This window comes from Sorex araneus, chromosome 5, assembly GCF_027595985.1.
Source record: "Sorex araneus isolate mSorAra2 chromosome 5, mSorAra2.pri, whole genome shotgun sequence".
NCBI classification, from domain to species: domain Eukaryota; kingdom Metazoa; phylum Chordata; class Mammalia; order Eulipotyphla; family Soricidae; genus Sorex; species Sorex araneus.
This window is the reverse complement of record NC_073306.1, coordinates 46,418,733-46,445,723: the sequence shown is the minus strand read 5'-3', so window position 1 is coordinate 46,445,723 and position 26,991 is coordinate 46,418,733. Positions and strand designations below refer to the sequence as shown.

General features: G+C 54.3%; 1 protein-coding gene across 1 annotated transcript in view; it reads left to right on the top strand.

The window, feature by feature from the left end:
• Positions 1 to 8,173, top strand: part of OPRD1 (opioid receptor delta 1) — a 36,771-nt gene extending 28,598 nt beyond the window's left edge. The window contains exons 2-3 of the mRNA XM_004603524.2: positions 3,285 to 3,634; positions 6,520 to 8,173. Coding sequence (XP_004603581.1) covers positions 3,285 to 3,634; positions 6,520 to 7,061 — 892 coding nt within the window. The 3' untranslated portion in view covers positions 7,062 to 8,173. The remainder of the gene's footprint in view (positions 1 to 3,284; positions 3,635 to 6,519) is intronic.
• Positions 8,174 to 26,991: the final 18,818 nt, after the last annotated feature.

Below are 26,991 nucleotides of genomic sequence, written 5' to 3'. Positions count from 1 at the left end.
GACCCCATGCGAGCCTGGAGATTTCAGTCACAAAACCTGCATACGTGGGCTTTCCAGCAGATTCATTCTTGTGCATGAGGGCTCGTTCTGAGTCTGTGAAGATTGGCTGTAAGCATGGCAGCAATTGGGTTCTGGAGGTTTTTGGCTTCCGGGGCTCTACTGGGGCAAGCAGAGGGACTCACCTGCCCCCCTCTGAGGACCCCGGATGAAGTCAGTTTGGCACGAGGTGAAGAGGCATCTCTGCAGTGTGTTGCTCTTTTCTGAGATTTATTTGTGAGTCTCTGGATCATATCCATTAATGAGCTTATATTATGGCCCCTATTTTTAATTATTTTGTTTTTTAGCAATACCCAGTGGTGCTCAGGCTCAGGGCTTACTCTTTTTTTTTCTTTAAATTTATATTAGTGAATCACCATGAGGTACAGTTACAAAGTTATGAACTTTCATGTTTGCATTTCATTTACTCTTGGTTCTGTGCTCAGGAACCAATCCTTGTGGGACACAGAGTCCCATATGATATACTGGGGATTGAACACCTGTCAGCCTCATACAATAAAAGTGCCTACCTACTCTACTGTCTCTCCTGCCCCACTTCCTTGGTGCTTGCTTTATTTATTTATTTATTTATTTATTTATTTGCTTTTTGGTCAGACCCAGAGATGCTCAGGGGTTACTCCTGGCTCTGCACTCAGGAATTACTCCTGGCAGTGCTCGGGGGCCATATGGGATGCTGGGGATTGAACCTGGGTCGGCTGTGTGCAAGGCAAACACCCTAAATGCTGTACTGTCGCTCCAGTCCCCTCTCCATGGTGCTTTAGACTGTGCAGTCCTATTCTGTTAGCAGGGAGAACATTTCAGACAAAGCTGGATACAGAGAAGTGGTTAGCTAAGATTCTGACCAAATCTCTCCAAGTGTCGTCAGAGGGCAGGCACCCAGACTGAATGTCTGAGGAACTCCAGATAGACTGGACATGGGAAGGCATGCCGGAAAGAGGCCAGATGGATGGAATGTAAGTCGGAGGAGTCAGGTTTTATTCAGGAGACAGTGAGAAGTAGGAGGTTGTGCACCCTGGAACATCCTGAGCAAATGTGCTTTTTATTGGGAGTGCCCTGACTAACTGGATGGTAAGTTGCTGGGAGGAGAAACTCCCTGGGTGGTCCCCCGTGGAACTGGATGGTGAGGCCTGGACTACAGCATTCATTCAGTGAATGTCTGTGTAGTTCCCTGTTGGCAGGCCCGAGGGGGTAGGGACACACACTGGACGCTGTGGGCCAGGGGAGCAGTGAGACCTGGTTTCCGATTTCCAGCTCTGCAGGATCCCCTGCGAACTGAGAATAGCCCCAAGCATCACCAGATGTGACCCCTGCCCTCCTCCTCAATAGAATGACCAACGTCCTCCGCCTTCAGGAATATTATAGGATGAATGAGGCAGATGGAGAGAAAAGAAGGTAAACCTAAGTCAGGTGTGTGTTCACAGAATAAAGAAAAAGGCAAATGGACTGGGGCAATGACACCCAGCTCAGGCGTGTGTTGTGCATTCTGCTGACCTCGGTCCAACCCCCAGCACCAAGATCCCTTTAGCATTGCCTGGAATGACTCCAGAGCATAGAGCCCGGAATAGCCCCTGAGTACTGCTGGGTGTGACCCCCAAGTCCTCGCCCCCCTCAAAAAGCAGTGTAAAGAGATGGAAGTGAAGCGGGGAGAGGGGTCCTTTGGTGGGGTGTCACCTCTCTGAGGAGGTAGCATTTACATTGAGTCTTGAATTGAGTGAAAGATCAAGCAGTGCCACACTGGGACTGAGCTGCCATGGAGAGGCCCTGAGGTGGGGACAGGCTTGATGTAGCTGACCAGGGAATAGCAAAGAGCCTGTGTATGGGGAGTACGTATCTGTCAGGAGGAAGGTTCTGGAATCAGATGCCTGAGAGACCCAGGGGGCAAGTGGGGACCTTCATGGCCTGTGGGAGACTTGGGAAGTAAGGGCAGGCAAACAGCATGACACGTGTGAGGAGACCCATAGGACAGCCTGGGCTAACTGTGGGTTAGCTGTGGGATGAAGGGTGAGGGGAGCCGTGTGTGGAGAGGAGCCCCACGCCCTGTCTGGCAGAACTGCACCTCTCAGCCCTGCCTGGACCCACGGCAGCTTCATCACCTCCTTCCCAGCACTCCCTAACCCTCTCCGGAATGGAAGGATCCTTCACAAATCAAAATAGCAGGCAAAGAACAGCTTCTAATTGTTCGGAGTAAAAAAGAAGTGAAATGAGCCGAGTCAGCTGTGGGGTTGAGACCGCCTCCCACACAGCTGGGATCCGGCAACTCGCAACCGCAGCCCGCTGAAGACAGACTTCCCGAGACCTGAGCTGTGCAATTCTGCTGGCTCCCGGCAAAACTTCCCAACCCGGGGCAAATGACAGCTATTCTGGGAGGGAGCAGGACAGATGTGGGCCTGGAGGACGGTGAGCGAGTCCTTTCATTTTTTTTGAACTGAAGAAACCAGTCACCTCTTGAACATAAGCTCTTTGCTGGTCATTCATTCATTCAGTTGGAATCCAGAGAGAACATTTGTCCTGGGTGCTGGGATGGATGATGTGTGGAGGATGGAGGGTTCTAGAGGTTCTACCCTGGCAAAGGAGTTGCAAGAGCACTGGACTGGGAGGCAGGAGTTGAAGTTCTCCCTTGGTTCTGCCACTTTCCCTGTGCTCTGTGCTCAGGAATGACCCCTGGTGGTGCTCAGGGACCAGATGTAGGGCTGGGGATTTAAACTAGGATTGACCCCGTTTAAAAAAAAAATACCTTGGGGCCCTGGAGACATAGAACAGCAGGTAGGCTGCTCGCCTTGCCGATCCTGACTTGATCCCTGGAATCCTATAGGATACCCGAAGCCCACCAGGATTGATTCCTGAGTGCAGAGCCAGAGGTAACTTCTGAGCATCATTGAGTGTGCCCCCCAAACACACACACACACACACACACACACACACACACACACACACACAGCTTAACCCCTATGCTCTTTCTCCAGCAAGTTTTCTTCTTTCACCATATTGTTTCTCGAAGTGTATCATTCTCAGATGATTTCCCTAAGCTTCCTTATGCCGAAGACAAAAGTCCTTTTCCACCTATGTATAGTAAAAAGGAATGAAGCTGAATTGGATAGTACAGAATTCTAGCCCCACCTCTGCTCCCCGCTTTTATGTGACCTTGGCTAAATCATTTCACCTCCCTGAGTCTTCTGTGAAACTGGACTCTGCAAAACGCAACAATTTGTCATGTGCTTCCTTTTAAGGTACACTAAGATGAAGACAGCCACCAATATCTACATCTTCAATCTGGCCCTGGCCGATGCATTAGCCACCAGCACACTCCCTTTCCAAAGTGCCAAGTACCTGATGCAGACGTGGCCTTTCGGGGAATTTCTCTGCAAGGCTGTGCTTTCCATTGACTACTACAACATGTTCACCAGCATCTTCACGCTCACCATGATGAGTGTTGACCGCTACATTGCTGTCTGCCACCCAGTCAAGGCCCTAGACTTCCGCACCCCCGCCAAGGCCAAGCTGATCAATATCTGCATCTGGGTCCTGGCCTCAGGGGTTGGAGTACCCATCATGGTCATGGCTGTGACCCGACACCGAGGTGAGTGCCTGGGGCAGTCCCGGCGCAGGTCACTCGCTACAGTAGGAAGCGTGTGGTTCTGCACTTATAGGCCACTAGCCAGGGTGGGTGTCAATAACACGCCAGTGGACATGCATATGGCTGGTCAACGATAGTAGATGGCTGGCCATGGGAATATGGGTGGCCAAGGAATAGGAAGCTTTTTATCTGTGAATTGCTGGGTCAAAGACATCTACGACTGCATTGTAAGGATGTTGAATTAAGGATACAGCTGGCCAGTAATATGTGGATGCCTAACTCAAAGTAAGAGGAATGGATGGCCAGTGATGTAAGGGGTCACAATCAGTAAGCCATGAAGGCTATAGTACTTGTAGCTCCATCCTACACCCTCTTCTACCCAGCTTGAAAATCAGGGGCCCAGATGAACAAAGCCTTTGAGAGTAGTGTTTCTCAACCTTTTCCCAGGCTGTGGTTCCCTTCTAATCTTGTATCCTTCCTGCCCCCCCCCCTTTTCCTACCAGTTGGCCCCATCATCTCATGCTGTGACTCCTCTCCCTATTGATTCAATTTCACCTGTGACCCTTTGGAATCTCCTGGGGGTGCTCAGGAGGTCACCTGATCCCCATTTGCGTAATGGGAATCTAGAGAATGCCTTCCAGGGAATGCAGGTGCATTTCCTCTGCTACATGGTCACTGTCTTTAGAGTGAAGTGGTAATTATTAGAATAAGTTCCTGCATTCATTAGGGTACTTGTTGTAGCTGGCAGTCTCCAAAGCTCAGTGCCTTTACACGCACATCACAGCCCAGTATAAGAGGAAGCCAGGTGCTATTCCACACACTCATGTAAGGACCTCGTTCTAAACACTGCTTTGGAGTCCTTCACTGTGACAGCTGGCCAGCAGGTGACTCTGCAGGGGGAGCAGTGAGAAAGCACCACCGCTTTTAATGGCACAGCCCATTTTTTCCTGGTAATCACTAGTTGTGTGGCTTCATCTTGCATAGGGAAGTGAGAAAAGCCATTTAGCAAGCTGAAAGACGCGGGTCACCAATTAACCTATCGGAGCCACATTATATTGTGGAGTGTTGAGAAGATGAAATACAGAAAACCCTTAGCACAAGGACTGACTCAGAGCCAAGATTCACTAAACAGTAGCTTTTAGAGTGATGAAAGCTGTGGGATAAAGGCACAGATGCCTTCCTCCTTTGCTGTCAGAAAACCAAGACTCAGAGAGGTTTGGTGGTTGACTTAAGGTTATACTGTTGGGCATTAGGTGGAACTTAGCTTAGAACTCAAGGCTCCTGGTGCTCCTGTGGCCACTGAATTGGAGGTTTGTGGAAGCTGGGAGATGGGAGAGGTAAACAAGGAGCCGGGAAGCTTCTTGGTCATACTTGACCCTTTGAAGCAGAGAGCCTCAGCACTGATGATTGGTCTTTACTCAGCAGCTGGGCCCCATTCCTCATTGTCAGCCTTCTCTTCACGGGCCATTAACTGCAGCTCTGCTGGGGCCTGCTCAACACACACACACACACACACACACACACACACACACACACACACACACACACACACACACACACACACACACACACACACACACACACACACACACACACACACACACACACACACACACACACACACACACACACACACACACACACACACACACACACACACACACACACACACACACACACACACACACACACACACACACACACACACACACACACACACACACACACACACACACACACACACACACACACACACACCCTCCTCTCCCAGGTGTGTGTCTGTAGCACTTCTCCCATCTGTACAAATGAAGTCATTGGACTGAACCAGTTCCGAGAGGTCTGCCAGCCTGATGTCCTGCAGACCCACTCTTTGGGTCCCCATGCCCTCTCTTGTCCTCCTGTTCCACGTTTCCTGGGAGGCCTTTAAGATCCAGAATTCTAGATCTTGGGATTCCCAGAGGCCAACCTTAAGATTCAGCCTGTGTCTGAATCCACATCCTCCAAGAGGTAGTTGAGCTCATTACCTCATGGATGCCCTTCTGAGCTTTGGTCTGGCAGCCAGACAGTTCTTGCATGCAGCCGAGAGCCGCCAGGGTGGTCCTGGCCCAGACCTTTGCATTCCTGCGAGGGTCTGCCCTGAGCCCTGGAGTGCAGGAGGAGCTTCCAGGCCAGTGTGCAAAATGACTGATTAGGGGCCGGAGCGATAGCACAGCGGGTAGGGCGTTTGCCTTGCACGCGGCCGACCCGGGTTCGATCCCCGGCATCCCATATGGTCCCCCAAGCACTGCCAGGAGTAATTCCTGAGTGCAAAGCCAGGAGTAACCCCTGAGCATCGCTGGGTGTGACCCAAAAAGCAAAAAAAAAAAAAAAAAAAAAAAGACTGATTAGCCCATTAAATTTTCACATCCACCCCTGAAAGTCAGCTATTGTTCCTAGTCCCATTTTACAGTAGCTCTCATAGAAGCAGAATAAATTGCCCAAGGTCAGAGAACATAGTAGGACCTTGTGATAAATCAATCTTAGTTGCATTGTTGTTGCCACTGGAAACGTGCACAGAGTCTGACTATACTGACAGTGGGCTTGGGTTAAATTATATCATTCCTGCCATCCATGGACATGGGAATTTATGAAGTGACTGGGAGGACAGAGAGAAGGGAGACCTCCCAGTTTAGGGTCGCTCCTGCTGGGGCGTTCGGGAGAGTACGAGTTCATCAATTGCGGAAGCCAAGGAGGACAATCCCGGTGGAAGAGTCCCCTTGAGCAAACCCAGAGAGGATGAGGCGGGACCTGACCAGAGCCCGGGAAGGGGGTTGGGGGTCAGAGGGCAGGTACCCTCAGTAGCCACGCCGCCCCCTCACCACTTGTCTTTGCTTGTTTCCCCGGCCCAGACGGCGCGGTGGTGTGCACGCTCCAGTTCCCCAGTCCCAGCTGGTACTGGGACACGGTCACCAAGATCTGTGTGTTCCTCTTCGCCTTCGTGGTGCCCATCCTCATCATCAGCGTGTGCTACGGCCTCATGCTGCTGCGCCTGCGCACCGTGCGCCTGCTGTCGGGCTCCAAGGAGAAGGACCGCAGCCTGCGGCGCATCACGCGCATGGTGCTGGTGGTCGTGGGCGCCTTCGTGGTGTGCTGGGCACCCATCCACATCTTCGTCATCGTCTGGACGCTGGTGGATATCGACCGCCACGACCCGCTGGTGGTGGCCGCGCTGCACCTGTGCATCGCGCTCGGCTACGCCAACAGCAGCCTCAATCCCGTGCTCTACGCCTTCCTCGACGAGAACTTCAAGCGCTGCTTCCGCCAGCTCTGCCGCCTGCCCTGCGGCCGCGCGCAACCCGGCAGCTTCAGCCGCGCGCGCGAAGCCACGGCCCGGGAGCGCGTCACCGCCTGCAGCCCGTCCGACGGCCCCGGCGGCGGCGCGGCGGCCTGAGAGCGCACAGCCGCCGGGTCCAGCAGCCTGGGGCCGCGGACGGGGCGGGGCCAATGACGAAAGGGGCGGGTCTAGTGGGGGCGAGGCCAATGGCGGGGCGGACTGAGGGGGGCGGGGCCACGAAGGAGGGTCAGATCTGAGATGTCCCTGTAGGACCCTGCAGACGCACAGACCTCCTCGTCCTCCTGGTCTGGAAGCGGGCCAGACACTGGGCCATACCTCTGGGCCAAGGGCACTGTCCGAGACTTTAGGTGGTCCGAACAGGTGTGACTCCTGTAGGGCGCGAGGGTGGGGCCTCCACCTAGACCCCGCTAAGTGGCCTCCACGAGGTGGGGGAGCCCCCACCCAGACCCAGCTCTACCCTCGAGCCTAGCTGGAGCCGGCTGCAGGACTGGGGTCCAACCTGAGTGCTGGCACCACGACGACAGCTTGGCACACAGGTAGCTGGGGAGAGGTTTAGAAATTGAGCTGCAAGGGACTGGAGCAATAGCACAGCGGGTAGGGCGTTTGCCTTGCACGCAGCGGACCTGGGTTCGATTCCCAGCATCTCATATGGTCCCCTGAGCACCGCCAGGAGTAATTCCTGAGTGCAGAGCCAGGAGTAACTCTTGTGCATTGCCGGGTGTGACCCAAAAACAAAAAAAGAAAAACAAAAACGAAATTGAGCTACAAGATTGGGCCTCTGTAGGGGTGGGTAGGTGGGGGGGGAGGGGGCGGGCACTGCTTCCTGGACAGGATCAAAAGGACAGCCAGGCCCGAAGAGAAAGAAGAGCTGGTAGGGTGCTCGCCTTGCATACGGCCCACCCAAGTTCGATCCCTCGCATCCGTATGGTCGTCTCCCAAGTACCGCCGGAAGTGATTGCTTAGTGCAGGGCCAGGAGTTACCCTGGAGCATCGCTGGGTATGGGCCAGAAAATCAAAACAAAACAATAAAGAACAGTTGGCTGGAAAGATGGTACAACGGATAGAGCGCTTGCCTTGCACACTACTGGCTGAGGCTAGATCTCCAACCCCACATATGGTCCCCTGAGCCCTCCAGGAGTAATCCCTGAGCACTGCCGGGTGAGACCAAAAAGAAAACATTAAAAACCAAATAAAAGATCCAAAGTACAGTGAAGCGTGGCTACAGCTGTGTATTACAGCCTCAAGACAGGGCCTGTGTGCCAGGAATGGGACTCAACTTCGAGGGAAAGCGCAAGGGATGTGACTCAGTGGCAGAGAAGTTTCTTACATGCTGAAGACCTGGCGCTCAGTGGGAGGGTTGGGGGCTGGAGCACATGTTTTGCACGTAGCAGGCCAGGGTCTGATCAGGAGAACTGCAGGGAATGACCCTTAAGTTGACCCTGAGTACCACCAAAAAAAAAAAAAAAAAGGGAGACAAGGGCCATGGATGAATGAGTTTTTACTTCTCTCTCTCTCTCTCTCTCTCTCTCTCTCTCTCTCTCTCTCTCTCCATTTTGGGTCACAACAGGCAATGCTCAGGGGTCACTCCTCACTCTGCACTCAGGAATTCCTCCTGGTGGTGCTGAGAGGACCATATGGGATGCTGGGGGCCAAACCCAGGTTAGCAGTGTGCAAGGCAAACGCCCTACCTGCTGTGCTATCACTCCGGCCCCTCTTTTCTCTCTTTGACAATCATTCTTAGTTAATGTACAGGGGCACCTCAGGATTATAGCGTTCCTAGAACTGTGTGTCCTGGGGTATTGGGACAGGGTTGAGGCTCCAAGATAGGGAAACTTCCGTTGGGGGTCCTAGCTCCGAGTTCTAAAGCTCTAATGGGGCCCAGGGAGGAACAAGGGAGGTCCCCGAGCTTCTATGCCCAAATGCCCACTAACCTCAAAACAGAAGCCCACCCCCTCCAACGCAATAGGAGTAATAGGGCATTGGAGGGGTCAGGCTTCTGTTTTGAGCTAGTGGAGAATTCTGTGATTCCCAGGGCCCTGACTCCTGGGACCCAGCACCAGGGGACAAAGGGGTGCACTCGTTAGCTCCCTGGAGGATAAGTGTCACTGGCCAGAAGCCACTGGCCTGCCTCCTCCTGCCCTGGGTCTTGAAGAGAACCACCAAGGGCCGGAAAAAGTGTGCAGAAGGTAAAGCACTTTCTTTGCATGCAGTCGACCCTGATTTGATATCCAGCACCACATGGTTTCCTGGGCATTGGCAGGGCTAACGCCTGAGCGCAGAGCCAGGAAGAACCCCTAAGCACTGCCCAGTGTGGCCCCAAACCCTCCCATGAAAGGAAAGAGCCTCTAAGAAGTCCCCTCACCCAACATTCGACCATATCCAATTCTCAGTGGTTCTATAGAGCTGCTGAGGCTTGCACAGGAAGTTGTTTTTGAAGGACCTTCGGACAGAAACTTCTAGAACTGCAGTGTGTGCCCCCTCTTCCTTTCCTGTCCCACTCCTGTGCTCCCAACATTCTGCTGTAGCTGCCTCCAAGTTGCTAAGGGGTTTGGGGGAGGGGGGAGGGGGGGAAATGAGTGCCGGATGTAGAAGCCTTGACTTGGTGTTTTATCTGGGCATTCCGGGGTCCTGGATGCCTGTGTCGGCACAGGTTTCATCTCTTCCCTTCCCCTCACCGGCACTGCCTCAATCTCACTGTGCACCCCTGACTCCCCAGGGAAGCAGCACACTGACATCCTTGTAAAAACAAATTAAATTTTCTTCCCTTTTTGGGACAGAGGGAAAGAAATTGACGTCTTTGTCTCAAACAACACACAAAAAAAGGAACAATGTATGTCTTCTCCTTTTGACAGTCATTTCCTTGGAACAAAAGCTTTTCCCTCTCTCTGGGAGACTGTGCCAGAGAGGGCTGATGGCAGGAGCGCTCAGGGAGCTAGGGGCTCTGGGAACATCAGGGCCAGCCCCCTCACCCTTTCTCAGGAGAGGTCCCCAGAGCCAGGTGCTCTGAACGATGCCAGCTGGGCCCAGTGGGCGTTGGGACTCAGAAATTCAGCATTGGCCCTTCGCTGTGAAAGCCACAGCAGGTGTGAGAAATGAAGCAGAAGAGATGCGAGGGGGAAAGTTGTGTGTTTCTGGGGCCTGGGGCTTATCTGGGCCTTGGCCCAAGCTCCATTCCAAGCACTAGAATATTCAGCACCTGCTCCCTTCTGAGCTTCTGGATGTCCCAGGGAGGCAGCGTTCCCCTTCAGAGATGCCGAGGTCCAGCCCCTCACTCCGAAGTCCGGAGCCTGTCAGCGGGAGCAGAACCCAGGTCTTGGCAGTGAATTCCAGGCCTCCGTGAAGTAGAAGAGCTTCAGTGACTGGAAGCCAGGGAGGAAGTTTAGGGAGACTTTAAACCAAATGGAAAAGTCTGAGGGAAAAGACAATTTTCCCTGAACTCTTGTTCCTACAAAAGCCTCCAAACCCGAACATTTCAAAATGCACATGATGCATTTTAAGTTCCAAATTGACAGTGTAATTCTAGATCATCACAAGGCTCTCAAGATTGGAGTAGGTCTGATTCCCCCTTATTTCCATTTTTCTCTCATAAATAGGAGGGATTTTTTTTTTTGCCTCTGGTTTCAAAATGTCTTACAATTTATTTTTAATTATGTGGTGAGGGGCACATCTAACCGTGTTTAGGGTCCCAGGACCACAGGGTGGTGGGGAGTGAAACCAGGGTCTAAAACATGGCATGTGCTCCACCACTTGAGTCGTTTCCCTGGCCCCTACAATGTGGTATGGTTTTATAGCTTTTATTACCTTTTGAGGGTTTTTGGGCCACACCCAGCTGTGATCAGGGACCAAATGTGGTTACAGGGGTTGAACCAGTATGTTACAATCAAGGCGGCCACATGAGAGGCAGTGCCTTTCTTCCTGGACCCCAATATTTCCTCTTATAATAGAAATAGTAATGAAGACCAGAATCAGATTTTAGCTTTCCCTGTGCCTCAGTTTCTCTGTCTATACATACTTCCTGGGTTCATTTTTTTTAATTTTTTTTTTTTTTTGCTTTTTGGGTCACACCTGGCGATGCACAGGGGTCACTCCTGGCTCTTCACTCAGGAATTACCCCTGGCCGTGCTCAGGGGACCATATGGGATGCTGGGATTTGAACCCGGGTCGGCCTCGTGCAAGGCAAACGCCCTACCCGCTGTGCTATCTCTCCAGCCCCTTCCTGGGTTCATTCTAAAGCTATAAGGAGTCATAGTCTATAGAGGGGTCCAGAAAGACAGTGCAGGGATTAAGGCACTTGCTTCACATGCAGCTGTCCCCGCTCAATCCCTATATGATTCCCTGAGCCCACCAGGAGTGATCTCTGAACGCAGAGCCAGGGGTAAGCCCGTGAGCTACAACCGATGTGTCTCAAATTAATTTATTAATTTAATAAATTCATTAAAATGGGGCTAGAGAGATAGCACAGCCCATGAGGCATTCGCCTTGCAAGCAGCTAATCTGGGTTTGATCCCCAGATATTGGATGGACCAGATATGGCCTCCTGAGAAATGCCAGGAGTGATCCCTGAATGCAGAGCCAGGAGTAAATCCTGAGCACTGCCAGGTGTGGCCCCAACCCCTGCCCCAAATGAATTTTAAAATAGTAGATCAAGTGTGCATAGGACTAGCACCGACGGGTCACTGTGATCAGCCGTCTGAAAGCGGTGCTGTGTGCAAGGTCAGAGCGGGAGATGCAGAGGGCAGGGCTGATGAGATGCAGGAGCAGCAGGGAAGGAGAGTGGGGGCCCAGTCAGGGGATCCCTCTGCTTTCCAGGTTCAGGAGCCTCCGAGGAGAGTGAGAACCACCAGGGAAGCAGGAGGAGGATGGGGGAAGAGTGCTGCCATGGAAACTGGAGGCGGAGGGCGTTCCCAGGGGAGGGCGTGATGGGGAATATGTCAAGTGTCAGATAGAAGAGGTGGCGGGTGGGGAGGGCAGGGGGGTGATGGGAGCAAGCCTGACCCTTCAGGTTCCGTCTCCTGCCTGGCCTGCCAAGCCCCAGATTGGGACTCGTCTTAGTTCAGACGAGTGTGATAGAGGCAAACGATTTGGCCTCTGACCTGTTTCCCCGAGGCTGAAGATAAGGGAGGGACGAGTCTGATGTGATGCTGTTTGCAGGAAGAGTCTGGTATACCTGGGTTCCTGGCCACCCGCTAGCCGTTGGGCAAGTCGCTTCACCTGCATGAGCCCCAGGAATCTAGAGATGAGCCAGGTGCCTTCCACCCCTCACTGGTTCTGGAATGGTGCCCGGGTACCAGAGGCAGCTGTGTGAGGAGCTTGCCTTGCCTTGCTGTTGAAATGCAACAGCATTTCTATCCAGGTAGATAGGGCCACCCTGACGCAGAGAAGCAACAGGCCAATCTGGGCCAAGCTGGGCACCAAGCACCAGCCCTTCCCTCGACTGCGGCTCCCAAGCCCAGCCCTGATTACCTCTCGTCCCTGCCACTGGACACCCAGGCCAGGAAGAGCTTGGGCCTCCCAATCCCCCCACGAGAACAGCACATTCTTTTTTTTTTTTCTTTTTGGGTCACACCCGGCGATGCACAAGGGTTACTCCTGGCTCTGCACTCAGGAATTACTCCTGGCAGTGCTTAGGGGACCATATGGGATGCTGGGATTTGAACCCGGATCGGCCGTGTGCAAGGCAAACGCCCTACCCACTGTGCTATCACTCTAGCCCCAAGAACAGCACATTCTTGCAGCGTGTGTATACACATACACACACACACACACACACACACACACACACACCTTTCCTCTCAGTTGTTCATTCACTATTGCCAGATCTTATATATTCTATATATTCTATTCCTGGACAATGAGCACAGTGCTGGCAGCTGGGAGGAGTGACAGAGTTTGGGTCTGGTCCCCCACTTCCAGTCTGCAGATATTGGGTGGTGGGGGACCAGGACAGGTGGCTATGTGGTGCTGGTGGTGGGCAGCTTAAGGGTCCAAAATAGGGTCCTGGTCTGGAATAGTCGTATAGCAAGTAGGTCACTTGCCTTGCACACAGCTGACCTGGGATCAATTCCTGGCACCAAATATGGCCCCCCTAAGCCTGCCAGGAGTGGTCCCTAAGTGCAGAGCCAGGAGTCAGCCCTGAGCATCAGTTCCTGTGGTCTGAAAACAAACAAACAAGCAAACAAAATTGGACCCTGAGGCCAGAGACATAGTACAGTGGGTAGGGCACTTGCCTTGCATGCAGTTGACTTGGGTTCAATCCCCTTCACCACAGATAGTCCCCTGAACACTGCCAGAAGTGACACCTTAGCGTAGAGTCAGGACTGGCCCCTGAGCACCGCTGGGTATGGCCCCTTCCCCTACCAAGGGGCCATGGATGAGGGCACGTGCCTTGCTTATGTGAATCCCTGTGTTCCATGCCTCACACTACCGAAAAGCAAAGGGTGCTGGTGGGAAGTGCTTTGCCAGGGAGCTGGTGGCTATCCCTTCTGGAGTTCAGGGGGCCCTGTGACCTCTCAAGGTGAAGGCAAGGTGAAGGCAGGACAGAGCCCCCAGCATTCAGCTGCACTTTCATGGAGTGACCAGTTACAGCATGTCTGTAAAGGATTTACTGTCACTACACCTGTTTCTTTTGTTTGGTTTTGTTTTGGGGCCACAGCTGGCAGTGCTCAAGGGGACCTGTATCCCCACTCAGAAACTACTCCTGGAGGGGCTGGAGTGATAGCACAGCGGGTAGGGTGTTTGCCTTGTACGACCGATCCAAGTTCGATTCCCAGCATCTCATATGGTCCCCTGAGCACTGCCAGGGGTAATTCTTGAGTGCAGAGCCAGGAGTGACCCCTGTGCATCGCCAGGCATGACCCAAAAAGAAAAAAAAGAAATTATTCTTGGAGGGCTTGGGGTGACTATAGGATTTGGGGGATCGAACCTGGGTCTGCTGCATGCAAGGCAAGCATCTACCCCATTGTATCAGCATTCTGGCCCCTACTATCCATGTCTTACAGATGAGGAAACTGGGGCTCGGAGAGTAATGACTTGCCTCAGACCACACGGCTTTGTTGGCAGTGGGGCTGGGCTGGCCAGGACCCCAGGGTAGGTCTGCCAAGACCTCTTGCTTTACTTTCCCTCCCAAGAGAAAACTGATGCTTCCAAGGGCACTTGGAGCCGCACAGTCATGGATCAGGTGCTGGATCAGGTGCGGTGCCACCACCTTGGCAGCAGAGACTCGGGCGAGAGGCCCAAGAAACTGCTGAGCACTTAACAGATGCCTCTCTCACCCCCCTCCCTCGCCGCCACAGACGCCTCCAGTACTTCCAGCCGGTCCCTGCTGTCTGACCTTGGCCACGTTGCTTCGTTCTGTGAGCACCTTTCCTCCACTACGAAGCAGTTGCGAAGGTTAAAAAGAGGCCACAAGGGAAAAGACTTAGTCTGCTTGTGTTACAAAGAGCTCCCAGTCTGCAGCGACGGAACTGACACCTCGTGAGACTCTATCTACCTAGTGGGTGAATGGTGAAGCCCAAGCCTGCAGACAGAGCTTTTTAACACCGCCCGATGTTCCAGACCGACCCTGCCCTGTCCCAGGTCTCTTAACGCCTGTAGGTCAGAACCCAAAGACTTCCCCTGTTACCCACCCCCTCAAGTTCAGAGATGAAGACCGTGCACCAGAAAAGCAGGTTTCTTTGGGGCTGGAGCAGTAAGACAGTAGGTAGGGCGCTTGCCTTGCACACAGCCAACCCGAGTTCTACCCCCAGCACCCCATCGACCTGAATTTGACCCCTTGAGCACTGCCAGGAGTGATTCCTGAGTGTGGAGTCGGGAGTAATCCCTGAGCATTACTGGGTGTGGCTCAAAACTAAACCAGAATAAAAACCAAATAAACCAAGAGAACATCATCTGTTAAGTCCCTTCTCCATAGTCATCCCTTCCTGTCCCCACCAGAACTATCTTCCCAGGGTCCCCAAACAGGCTATTACCTCGGAGCAAAGCAAAGTCCGGCTTGCATCAGGGGGATGGAGTCCTTTGGTGAATGCTGGTGTGGGCAACGTCCTTCTGTGGGGCTCATCTAGAATTTTCTCTTGGAATGGCCCTGAGCCAGCAGGCAGGGAGTGTGGGTTTGACTTGGGGGCCTCCATTTTCTTGCTGTGTGACAGTGGGTGGTGTCTATTCATCTCTGGGCCTCTCTACACTAGAGGGATAGAGGTAGGAAGAGATGGGCTCTGAGGGCTCTGCCATCCAGGGGAGAAGACGGTCCCCCCTGTTCACGGACCCCAGAATCAGATACCCATTGGTGAAATCTGCTGTGCATTGGCCCAGGCACAGGAGAGGGAGGCCCGGGGCTGGCTGCAGACACTGCTCGCGGTGGGCTGAGGGAGGCAGAGACTGGCTCCTACACGGGCTTGGCGCCCGTCCCAGGTCCCACCTTCCCATCAAGGACCAAGCTCCTGTCTTCCCAATAAAGTGAGCACCGTTCTCAGTGTCTGCAGCTCTCCCTGCCCCTGGGCTCACTCTCAGTGCTCCCTTCATAGAGAGCCCAACCTGGAGCGGGGGGCAGTGACGTGGGTCTCTGACCCTGAGAGGAAGCCTGTAGCTTTGGGGAAGGAGCCCTATCCTAAGAACCCCATTTAGGGGGCTGGAGTGATAGCACAGTGGGCAGGGTGCTTGCCTTGCATGTGGTCTACCCAGGTTTGATCCCCGGCATCCCATATGGTCCCCTGAGCACCACCAGGAGTGATTCCTGAGTACAGAGCCAGGAGTAACCCCTGAGCATCGCCGAGTGTGACCCAAAAGCCAACCCCCCCCCCAAAAAAAAAACTTCATCTAGGTGTGGGGCTCTAGCCTCATTGTATTTCTAAAAAAAGAATAGTAACTAACAGTACTGTAAATCACAGGGCTGAAATTTTAAAAATGATTTTAAAATAAAGAATTCCAAGGAGATGGCTTCAAGGAGATGGGACATATAATTGTGTGTTTGTTTGTTCTGGGCTTTTTTTTTTTTCTTTTTGGGTCACACCCAGATGTTGCTCAGGGTTTACTCCTGGCTCTGCACTTCAGGAATCACTCCTGGCAGTGCTTGGAGGATGCTGGGGATATATCCCATATGGGATGCTGGGGATCAAACTTGGGTTGGCCACATGCAGGGCAAATACCCTGCCCGAGGTACTATCACTCCAGTCCCAGGGGGGCATATACTTCGTATGTGGGAACTCTGGTTCTATCCCAACTACTGCATGGGCCCCTGAGCACTGACAGGGACCTCTTCTAGGGTCTTTTCCTGGGGGTCCACCAACGTGGATCACGTTCACACCTTCACACCAAGACTGTGAAGAAGTTGACCCGGGGGGACCGCGTGTGCCAGCACCAGGATTTTCACACCAATAGGAAGCTCTGCAGTGAGGTCTCGGGAGCCGAGAGAGCATGGGAGAGGCAGCACCTTCCAGCTCCAGGATGAGGGGCGAGAAAGGAGAGGTGACAAGTACCTGGGTGCCCAGCCCGGGACCGGATCCCTGACTCACCCTGGCCTGGCTGGGAGATGCTGATGCTGAGGGCACCCAGCTGTGTTCCAAAGTGTGAGTGGAGGGGCTGGGGCTGGGGCTCGCAGGGCTGGAGCATTTGCTTTGCAGGCAGGGGGTGGTGTCCAGATTCAGCCCCTGACACTCACGTTTCCTGGTGCACAGAGCTGGGAGTACTGCTAGGTGTGGCCCAAAGCAACGAAGAAAACTCAAACTGAAATTCTGAGTGGAGCCATGTGAATCCAATAAACCTTGAAGCAGAAAAGAAAAGAAAGGCCATTTCGGGGCCAGGGGTCAGCCCAGTGACAGAGCACATGCTTTGTATTTCCGAGGCTTGGTCTGCTCTCTGCATACTGCCCCCACGACAGTGAAGAAGAACAGCAATAAAGAGACTGCCTTACGGGGCATGCGGCCACATCCGCCCGCCTGATGGGGGACACAGCTGTGGCCACCTGCCCTGAGCAAACCTGGCCTCTGGCTCCTGCAGCTGTCCGTCTGCCCTCCCAAGGTCCCTGCACTCCCCCCTCCAAATCTAAGTCCCTCTCAAAGCCCCACCACTGTCCATACCTTGGGTCTCCCAGTAGCTCCTTGACCATGGACACAACAAAGCTCAGCACCACCCAGAGTCACTGCAATCAGGATCAGGTTGCTGGAAGCTTCCAGACCCGGAAGCTCCCAGTCCATCTGTGGAAGCAGGGCATGGAGCCCTGTTCCTCCGGGGCATGTCCTCCCAGAACCTCTGTCCTGGCAAGCACACGTGGGGCTGCTGTGCAGGGGATGAGGACCCCGGCAGTGGCAGCCCTGACCCACAGTGCCAGAGTGACCCTTCCTGCAGCAGGCTGTGGCCAGTGGCCAGTGGAGGCCAGGCCCATCTCATTGTCCTGCTCAGAGGGACTCCGGGCAAGGAGACTGCACAGAGCTTGTCAGTTCTTCCCTGAGCTGAATCCTGCTGGGAGGAACATCTCTGAAGGTTCTGGAGAAGGGAGAGGGGGGTGAGAGGGGAGAAAGGAAAGGGGAGAGGGGGAGAGGGGAGAAGGGAGAAAGAGAGGAGAGGGGAACGGAGAGAGGGAGGGGGGAGGAGAGCAGAGCATTGGCCAAGTTTGTGCAAAGAGAGAAGGGAGAGGGCAGAGGGGAAGGAAGAGAGGTGAGAGGCGGAGACAGTCACTGTGGGCCCATGTCACTGTGGGTCTGTGTCTCTATGTCATCGTGGGTCTGTCACCATGGGCCCGTGTCTCTGTGGGTCTGTGGCCCATGCCACTGTGTATCTTTAGGTATATAGTACCAGTGTCTCTTAACCCTGAATGCTAAGGGCACAGTGGAGAAATCTTGCTTTGAACATCTTGGAATGATCCATCTGAGCATTTCTAGGGAGGCTGATCCTATACGCCCATCCCACCAGCGTGCACACACACTTCTTAGTGCACACACCTCCCGCTGGGCGCACACTCAATCATGTCCCTGTGCAGGTACAGGCGTATGCAGACACAGCCAGCCTAGCCCGGGAGAAGTTTCCCAAGGCAAGCCCAGGACAGGCTTATTTTGCAGCAGCTGCTGCCACCTAGGGGCCACTTCTGGCATCAACAGCCTCATTCAACTCTCTCCTGCTGCTGCGGACACTCAGATCTGGCCAACCGCTCTTGGGAAACTGGGCTGGCATTGGTCCCCGAACGTCTGAGTTTTGAATAAGGATGATGTCCTGCCAGGAGGCCCCGTGAGAGTGCGAGAGCTGCGTGGGCAGCGCCCCCGACCGCTTCACTAGGCCCTGTTAAGTTCCTGTATCTTGGGCACTGCCTGACACGTGAGAAGTCCCAGTAATAATTTCAGTAAAAAGTTTTCAAACCACCTTATTGTTGTTGCTGTTGTTTTCCACACACCCAAGCGGTGCTCAGGATTTACTCCTGGCTCTGCACTCAAGGGTGTGTGTCAAGGACTAAGCCTGGGTCAGGTACGTGCAAGAAAGCACCCTACCCACTGTTCTGGCCCCTTTATATTGCTTTTTATTTAAAATAATAAATAAAAAGTGGGGACCACAGCTGGTGACACTCAGGGGACTGTGAGGGGTGTGTGTGTGTGTGTGTGTGTAGGGGGGATCAAACTCAGGGCTCCCGTATGCAGAGCACGCACCACAAACCTGTGAGCTGTCTCCTTGGCCCAATAAAACATGCTACTTATTTTATTTTCTTATTATAAAGAAAGCTATAAATAAATGCACATTCCTATTATAAAAAAATCTACTCACTGGATGGGGCTGGAGCAGTAGCATAGCAGGTAGGGAGTTTTGCCTTGCATGCGGCCGACCTGGGTTCGATTCCCAGCATCCCATATGGTCCTCTGAGAATCACCAGGAGTAAATCCTGAGTGCATGAGCCAGGAGTAACCCCTGTGCATCACTAGGTGTGGCCCAACAACAAAAAAATCTACTCGTTGGAGCACAGCAAGTAGGGCGTTTGCCTTGCATGCGGCCGACCTGGGTTAGATTCCCAGCATCCCATATGGTCCCCTGAGTACCGCCAGCAATCATTCCTGAGTGCAGAGCCAGGAGTAACCCTTGTGCATTGCCAGGTGTGTCCCATAAAGCCAAAAAAATCTACTTACTAAATTTATTACTTTGTCATATTACTACTACTACTACTACTACTACTACTACTACTACTACTACTACTACTATTACTATTATTATTATTTTGGATTTTGGCTACACTTGGCAATGCTCAGGGGTTACTCCTGGCTCTGCACTCAGGAATAAAAACTCCTGGTAGTGTTCAGGGGACCATATGCGATGCGGGGATCAAACCCAGGTTGGCCACAAGCAAGGCAAGTGCCCTCCCCACTGTACCATCGCTCTAGCCCCTACTCTTGCTTTCTTTGGAGGCCACACCCAGCGGTGCTTGGGGACTATGTAGTGCTAGGGATTCAACGTGGACCGCCCTCATGCAGTGCAAGTGCTCAGCCCCCTGAGCGATCTTTCTGGCCCCTTAAAAGTACCTTAAAGTGAATGTTTTAAGCCTCTGCCTGTGAGAATCAGGACAGGGAAAGCACTTTCTGCAGAGAAAGTGAGGAGAGCAGCCCGGTGTGCATCCCACCCTAGGAGAAAGGCCCAGAGCAGATCTACCTGCAGGGCTGATTTCCACAGCCCGTCAGGCTCCCTACTGAGCCAGAGCTTCAGATGCTTTCATTCCACTGGGATGCCTCGGCGCTGATGCTACAGGACAGCAGGGAGGGCGCCGGCCTGGCATGCAGCTGATCTGAGTTTGCTCCCTGGCACCACAGGTGGTCCCCTGCATTTTCCAGGAGTAAAGAGCCGGGAATGAGCCCTAGACACCACAGGTGCACCCCCCAAAAGAACAAACAAGAGATCAACTGGTATCTGTTGCAGGTGGCGTGGCAGGCTCTGTGCTCAGACTGAGGATAAGCAGTGACCGGACTCTGCCCTGATCCTCACGCTCGAGCTCCCCAAAGGCCACACCCTGCTTTTTGCTCGTCCCAGGCTTCCCGGACCCTTCGGAGCTTCTCTTAACCCTCTTGGCTATGTTAAGTGGTTGGAGGACCCCGCATGAGAGCAGAGAGGGGTGGGCCTGGGTCGGGAAGAGAAGGTTCAGCCCCCACTGCTCAGCCCTGAGATGGAGGGTCTTAAACCAGGAGTTCAGTCTTTCGTGGGGAGGAGGGAAGGAGCCTCACCCAGCATCGGACAGGGGATACTCCTGGCTCGGTGCTCAGAAGTGGCCCCGACAGTGCTGGGGGACCTTGTCTATGATGGGGATGGAACTGGAGGCGGCTCCACGCAAGGCAAGCACCTTAACCCAGCCCTCTCTCCTAAGCTCTGGCACCCAGTCTTGGTCGCTAAGTGTCCTGGGACCGGGGTCCTGTCTCCTCACCTTGAAGGAGAGGTCTTGGAGTGCAGGTTGGACGAGGCTTAGGTTGCTGGTTCCATTCTGGCTTGAACCAGGTGTCTTTTTCTCCACCAGTTTTCTGTGGCTTGTGGTCCCTCCACAGACACCCTCTATGATGGCTGGAGCAATAGTACAGTGGGAAAGATATTTCACTCTGCACGCAACCAACCTGGGTTCGGTCCCAGGCACCCTATATAGTGTCCCATCAGGAGTCATTTCTCAGCAAAGAGCCAGGAGTAAACCCTGAACATCACTGTGTATGGCCCCCCAAAACAAACCAGAAAAAGTACAGGCTTGAACTTGCACACCTCACCGTTCCTTAGAGGCTGGAAGAGGCCGGTCTGGGGAAAGCCAAGCCCACAGACGCCTCCGCAAGTCCCTCCACTGAGAACCCCCTCTTCCCCCTCATTCCCTCTTTCCCACCGTGGCTTCGGCAGCTCCCCAAGGTTGGCACCCACTCTGCTGAACTCTAAGTTGGTCTTCGCCCTGGAAACGTTAGACTGTGGTCACTGGCGGTGAGCAGAGGAAGGCTGGGCCTCAAGCTGAGTTGTTTCTCATCTCAGACGCCCCCTCTGCCAGTTCTCTCAGCTGAGGGTCTGACAGGAGGCAAAAATGTGTCTGGGGTGGGGATCCCACGTGGGTGGGTGTGTGCTGCGCCCCACAGACCCCAGACCCCAGACCCCAGAGGGGCTGGCTCTGCTCGGGAGACCAGAGCAGATTGAGAAGCTTCCTGTGGCGTATGGGGTTGTGTCCCCAAGCCTGGAAAAAAATGGCTGAGGGGGACAGAGGGAGCCGTCCAGCTGCCACAACCCGGCTGTCAGGAGGTAGCTGGGGAAGGGTCAGTGAGCATGACCTCTGACCCAGGGAGGCAGGTCCTGAAGACGTGGGTGAGAGACTTCCCTTGGAGAAGGGCGTAGCCAGGTGACGAAAGCCCCCAACACGCTCTGCACCAAGGGTCTGGAGTGTTGCCGTGTGTGTGTGTGTAGGAAACCAGTTCCAACCCGGGCCCTGGATCGTCCCCCAAGCACCAACGGGGGTGACCCCCAAGTATAGGGTGCCCGAACACCTGTGTGGGCTCTCCCCTCTAAAACAAAACCCTGAAGAAACAAATCAGAACCCCTGATCTTCTGAGAGGAACTTCAGACTCACCTCTGGGGGAGACACAGCTTCAGCTCAGGTGTCAGTCAAGGTAAAAATTCTGCCCAGGCTCCCTGCCCCAAGGGACCAGCCCCGGCAGCCGGAAACCTCCAGAACACAACCGTTGCCACGCTCACTGCCCCTCTCCACGCACTCGGGCAGAGCCCCACCCACGAGTGAAACTATTACTGGACCCCGGGGCTTCATACCACATACCCTACCCATACTCGAAGAGTACTACACGACTCTTGATGGGGTTCAAAGCAGGAGGCAACCAATCTTAGGGGGAAATATTTTATTTTTACAGATATATATAAAAGCACACAAGGTTCAACTTCTAACAACATGTTAGCGCTATCTTTTAGAAGGGCTTAATGGCCCCGGGGTGGAATACAACAATCCTCGCTCTTTTTTTCCTCTAAGGATACTTTTTTGTAGCATTTTCAGTGGTTTTTCATAACAAACAATACAAAATATATGATTTCGGTTCTGCTTTGGGGCAGGGATTGGGGTTGGGGATGGAAACACTCGAAATATGGTGGTGGGAAGGTGTAATGGTGGTGGGATCATTGTTTAAATATTAAATGTAATGAAATATTGTGAACTACTTTATAAAATAAAAAAATTATATATCTATATAAAAAAAATCCTGTCTAGGTACTGGGGCAGCTGCGTGCAAGGCCTGAGAATCTCCACCATAGCATCTCTCCGGGCCATAGTCAAGGGGGCTCCTAATCCCACCAAGGGCACTGACAGACACTGAAGACAAAGAGCCTTGATGGGATTCACCAGTCCCGGTGGTGGGTTGGTGCCACAGTACAGTGGGCAGGGCACTTGCCTTGCACACAGCTGACCAGGGTTAGAGCCCAGCACCATGTATGGTCCCCTGAGTGGGCTCAGAGTCAGAAGCCCTGAGCAGCACCTCTGGGTGTGGCCCTGAAACAAACAAACAAAAGCTCCTGGTGTGGTACCAGCTGAGGCCCTAGCCCCTCACCTCACTCCCTTCCCTCCAGTGGACACAGCTCCCTCTCTCTGGGCCTGCGCAGCCAGCTGTACTGGACTCTGGGGCTCCGCACTGCCTCTCCGTGTCCACCAGAGGGCAGCAGACACCGTCCCAGCCCCACTCCTTCCAGTGCCGCAGTTCCTAGCGTCCAGGCCCAGAGACTCTGGACTCGGTCTTCCCTGGGACCGCCCTTTACTGCCTGCTCTGCTCCTCGGAGGCTGCTGTGCCACTGCCTTGCCACTGACTGGCTGTGTGACAGCAGGCAGATCACATCACCTCTGTAGAGGCTTCTCCTCACAACATGTGTTAGTGGGGTACTTTGGTCCATCTACAACCTGACACTTGCCGTCACCGGGGGCTGGAGATGGGGTTCTTCTGGCCTACTGGGCTTCCTCTCCACATGCTAGCAAGGCTGGGTCGTCTCCAGGGCAGGGGCCCTTGGCAAAGCCCTTACATGCTCAATTCCGTGTTCAGGGCCCTTCCGGTGCCCTGCCTGGTGTCACCTCATCCCTGTCCACCTCCATCTCTGTGGCCCGTGTTGCCTCTGATCTACTCAGTGTCCTCCTGGGAATGAATGTCCTCCAGGCTCCAAGCAGCAACTTTCCAGACCCCTGTGCTCCCGGGCCCAGCCGCCCTAGCCATCTTGGCTCTCCCTGCTGACCGGGCACCAGAGACCCTCCCTGCCTGGCTGGGTCTGATGACTCACTGCATGCTCCAGTCCACCAGGGGCCCATGGCCATCCGCCCCCACCCAGGGTCTGGTGGGAAGCCCATTTCCCACCTCCTCGCCTCCTCCCTCGGTCTGGCCTGTTCCCCTCTGGGGCTCTGGGGAAGCAGTTGCTGCTGTGAATCACAATAGGAGTGCCCATTATTTATAGAGACGAAATCACTTTTTAGAAAGGACTTTCCCTTCTCTGCCAGGCAGGCAAGGCAGCCGGAGGGCGTGTCATTACCTCATCTGACTGATAAAGACTGGGCCCAGGGCAGCTACTGGGAAGGGCGGACTCAGATTTAGCCCCCTAAGGTTGGAGTCACCCCCCCTTACCCCCCCCACCCGGGGCTTACGGCCCAGTGTTCCCCAGGGCGCCCACCTTTTCCCCCTTGTCCCTTTGGGGTTGTTGAAGGCATTAAGTCTCCCTTGTGGGTCTGGCCCCCCAATTCCCCTCCCCAGCGGCTTTATCACCCAACTCAAGAGCCAATCACCCTAACGAAGCTGGTGGCCGCCGCTCTGGCAGGATAAGGAGTTGGCGACATGCCCAGGGAGCGCAGAGCAGGCGGGGAGACACCAGCAGGCTCCTTCCCCTGCCCCCCAGCTTATCAGCACCCCACAGGCGAAGGGGTGCTCAGCCCTGGGAGGCCATATGCCCTCTGCCTGTCACCTCCAAGCCCTCCTCCCGGACCTGGGAGCTGCGCGACCTTGGGCTGTCACCTCAGCAGAGGTGCAGACCCCCTTTCGGACTTTTTGGTTGGACGGATTGATTCCGAGTGATCCAATGAGCGGTTACTACCCGGCAATCGACTGGGGGCGGGGGTGTCCAACAATCAGCGGGTGGGGGGAGGGGGTGGAGACTGCAGAGAAAGGGGGACGGGGGGGGGGGGTGCTGGAAGTTCAGGCGGACACACACCCCCCCACACACATACACACATACCACCATAGGACACACGGACACACACACCCACACCCACACCCACCCAAGGTCACCGCGGCCGCACAAATCATTCAAAAAGAAACGCACCCAGGCCCCCAGGCCGTTGGGGCAGAGCGCTGGGCAGCGCGGCCCTTTGCAGGCCCCCAGGCCGGGGCAGACGGTGCAGGGCTTCGGCCCACGCGGACCAGACGCACCGGCACACGGCCAGCATCACGCACGCCCCACGCACACGCTCAGAGCCCCCGCGCCGTCCCCGGCCACCCCGACACGCGCTCCTCCCCAGGCACACACTTATCAGGCGCGGGCAGGCACCGCTTCTGCTGAGTCACGTACCGGCCGCCCGGCTCGGCCGGCCGGACCCGGAGTGGAAGCCACGTGCCCGCCCCGAGCCGGCGGGGCGGGGTCTCATGCCCGGGTCCTCCCAGGCTTGGCCCCGCCCCGCCCCGCCCCCTCGAGGGAGGAGGAGAGGCGGGGGGAGGGGGGAAGGCTAAATCAAGGCGTTCACAGCCCGCGGTCTCCTGGGTGCACACATACACGTGGGAGCAATTAAAAAACAATACCCTATCTATTACTGGGCACTGCATCTGCATTTTCACATGCCCTCATTTAATTTTTGCCGCAGCTCTATATAAAGTTGGGATTATGATTAAGGGGAAGTGACAAATAGACAAAGCTGAGAAACTACAGAGCCTAGAGCAGCTGCCTTCATATACAAACTCTTAACTGCTGGGCATCTCTACCTGGTGGGCAGGTGAGTATGCGGGGAAACAAAAGGCATGAAAATATAGCCTGGATGGGGCACATCAGACTGGAGGAAATGGGGTGGGTGTCTGCAGGGTGTGGGACTTGAGAGGGTCTCCAGAGTCCAGATTTCTGGTTAAAGGGACTGAAGCTCTGGTGAGATTGGAACCTGCACCATATATTAGCCCCTATCAGACCCTCCTCTGCTCGCCTCAAGCTTCTTTCTATAGATAGCTCTGCGCCCAGGAGTCACACCTGGCGGGGCTCCGGAACCATATGGGATGCTGAGGTTTCACCCTGGCTCGGCCACGAGCAAGGCCAGCACCCTACCCAAAGTACTATCTCTCTGCCCCCTAGCCTCGGAGCCTCTTAAAGGCAGTGACCGGCCCCCGGCACCTGAAGCAGAATGCGGAGGGGCTGCGGTGAGGTGAGGGCCATGCTTGAAATGATCACCTCACTGCAAATGCTGACGTGTGGGGTGTTTACCCTGAGCCTGAAACTGTTCTTGGTACTTTACATAGATCCTTTCGTTAAATTCTTCCTCAGGCCCTGAGGACAATTCTTTTATTAACCCCTTTCACCAAGGAGGAAAATGGCCTGGAGAAGTTCGACAGTCAATCCCAGAGTATAGCTTCCGGAGACTGAGACTCAGCTTTCTGAGGCCAGAGCCTGTGAATAGGAAGCCGCTGCAGGCCTGTCCCCCCGTCCAGATGGCCAAAAAGGGAGTTAGCTCTCTTTGGGAGGAGGACAGGGAAGGAAAGAAATCCAGGGGTAAAGGAAGATGAGAAAGGGAATCGTGGGGGCACAGGGCATGGGGCTTCTGTTACCATGAGAGAGTGGTAAGTCATCTATCCAAAGCACAGACTCAACAGCGCTGAAAACATGAGTTCTAAGCTGCAACCACTGAACTTTGTAGTGTGCCTGTCAAGGTGGCAGGCTGGGGTGCGGGGTGGGGGGCTGTGGAGGGGGATAGAGTAAGGAAACACTGGTGGAGGGAAGTTGACACTGGCCAAAGGATTGGTGTTCAAAAATTAATTGCCAAAACCCCAACGATCAGTAACTTTGTGACTCATGGTTCTTTAAAAAAAAAGTTATTTTTTTTTTCTTTTTGAGTCACACCCAGCAATGCACAGGGGGTTACTCCTGGCTCTGCACTCAGGAATTACTCCTGGCGGTGCTTGGGGGACCATATGGGATGCTGGGAATCGAACCCGGGTCAGCCGCGTGCAAGGCAAATGCCCTACCCGCTGTGCTATCGCTCCAGCCCCCAAAAAGTTATTTTTTAAAAAAGAAAAGACAGGGGTTTAACTCTCTACCCTGAAAAACCCCAAGTAGCCAGGTTCTGTACGGAAGGATTGCATTTGTTCTTTGAGAGCCCAAATCCTAAAGAGCAATTTTGTCCTTCGACTCAGGAAAGAACTGAAGTGGGGGAGTTTTAAGTGAAAGAGGTGGTGTGTTTGAGTCCCTGGAAGAATGTGAGCCCAGGTCTGAAATGAAAGGAGGAGGGGACTTGGACGGTGACCATGTATGACCCTTCCGGCGCAGATGGGTTGGGCCCTCAGGGGGCTAAAGCCTCTATCAGAGTCTCCCAGCGACCCGAGTAACTGAGGGGTCCCAAATGTGGCCAGGTCTGTGCTTGGCACTGAGCAAAATTCTTAGGAAAACATGGTAAGATGTACAGTGAAGGTAAGTCAGAATCAGAGAGGCGAACTACTCAAGGTCACGCAGGATGACGCGGAGGGGCCAGACAAGTGGGTTTCCCAAGACCAATTCCCTCCCTGCCTCCTTCCCACTCCTTAGGGGAAGCACCACGTGGCAAATTGCATCATACTTTTGCCATTTGACATCAGAGTATATCACTAGCCAATCCAGGAACTCCCTCTCCGACCCTCCCCTGACCCCTCGGTCAACCCCCGGCTGTCCCGGAGCCCGCGGGCCGGCCCGGCGCACCTGCAGCCCCCGCCCCTTCCCGGTGCACCGCTCGCGCTCCTCCGCCCGGGCCTCCCAGCCGCGCGTCCGATTGGCACTCGCCCGCGCCAATCAGAAGGCGCCCCGGCCCGGGGCGGGGCCTGCCCAGAGTTGCCCTGTCAGTGCAGGTGGAGGC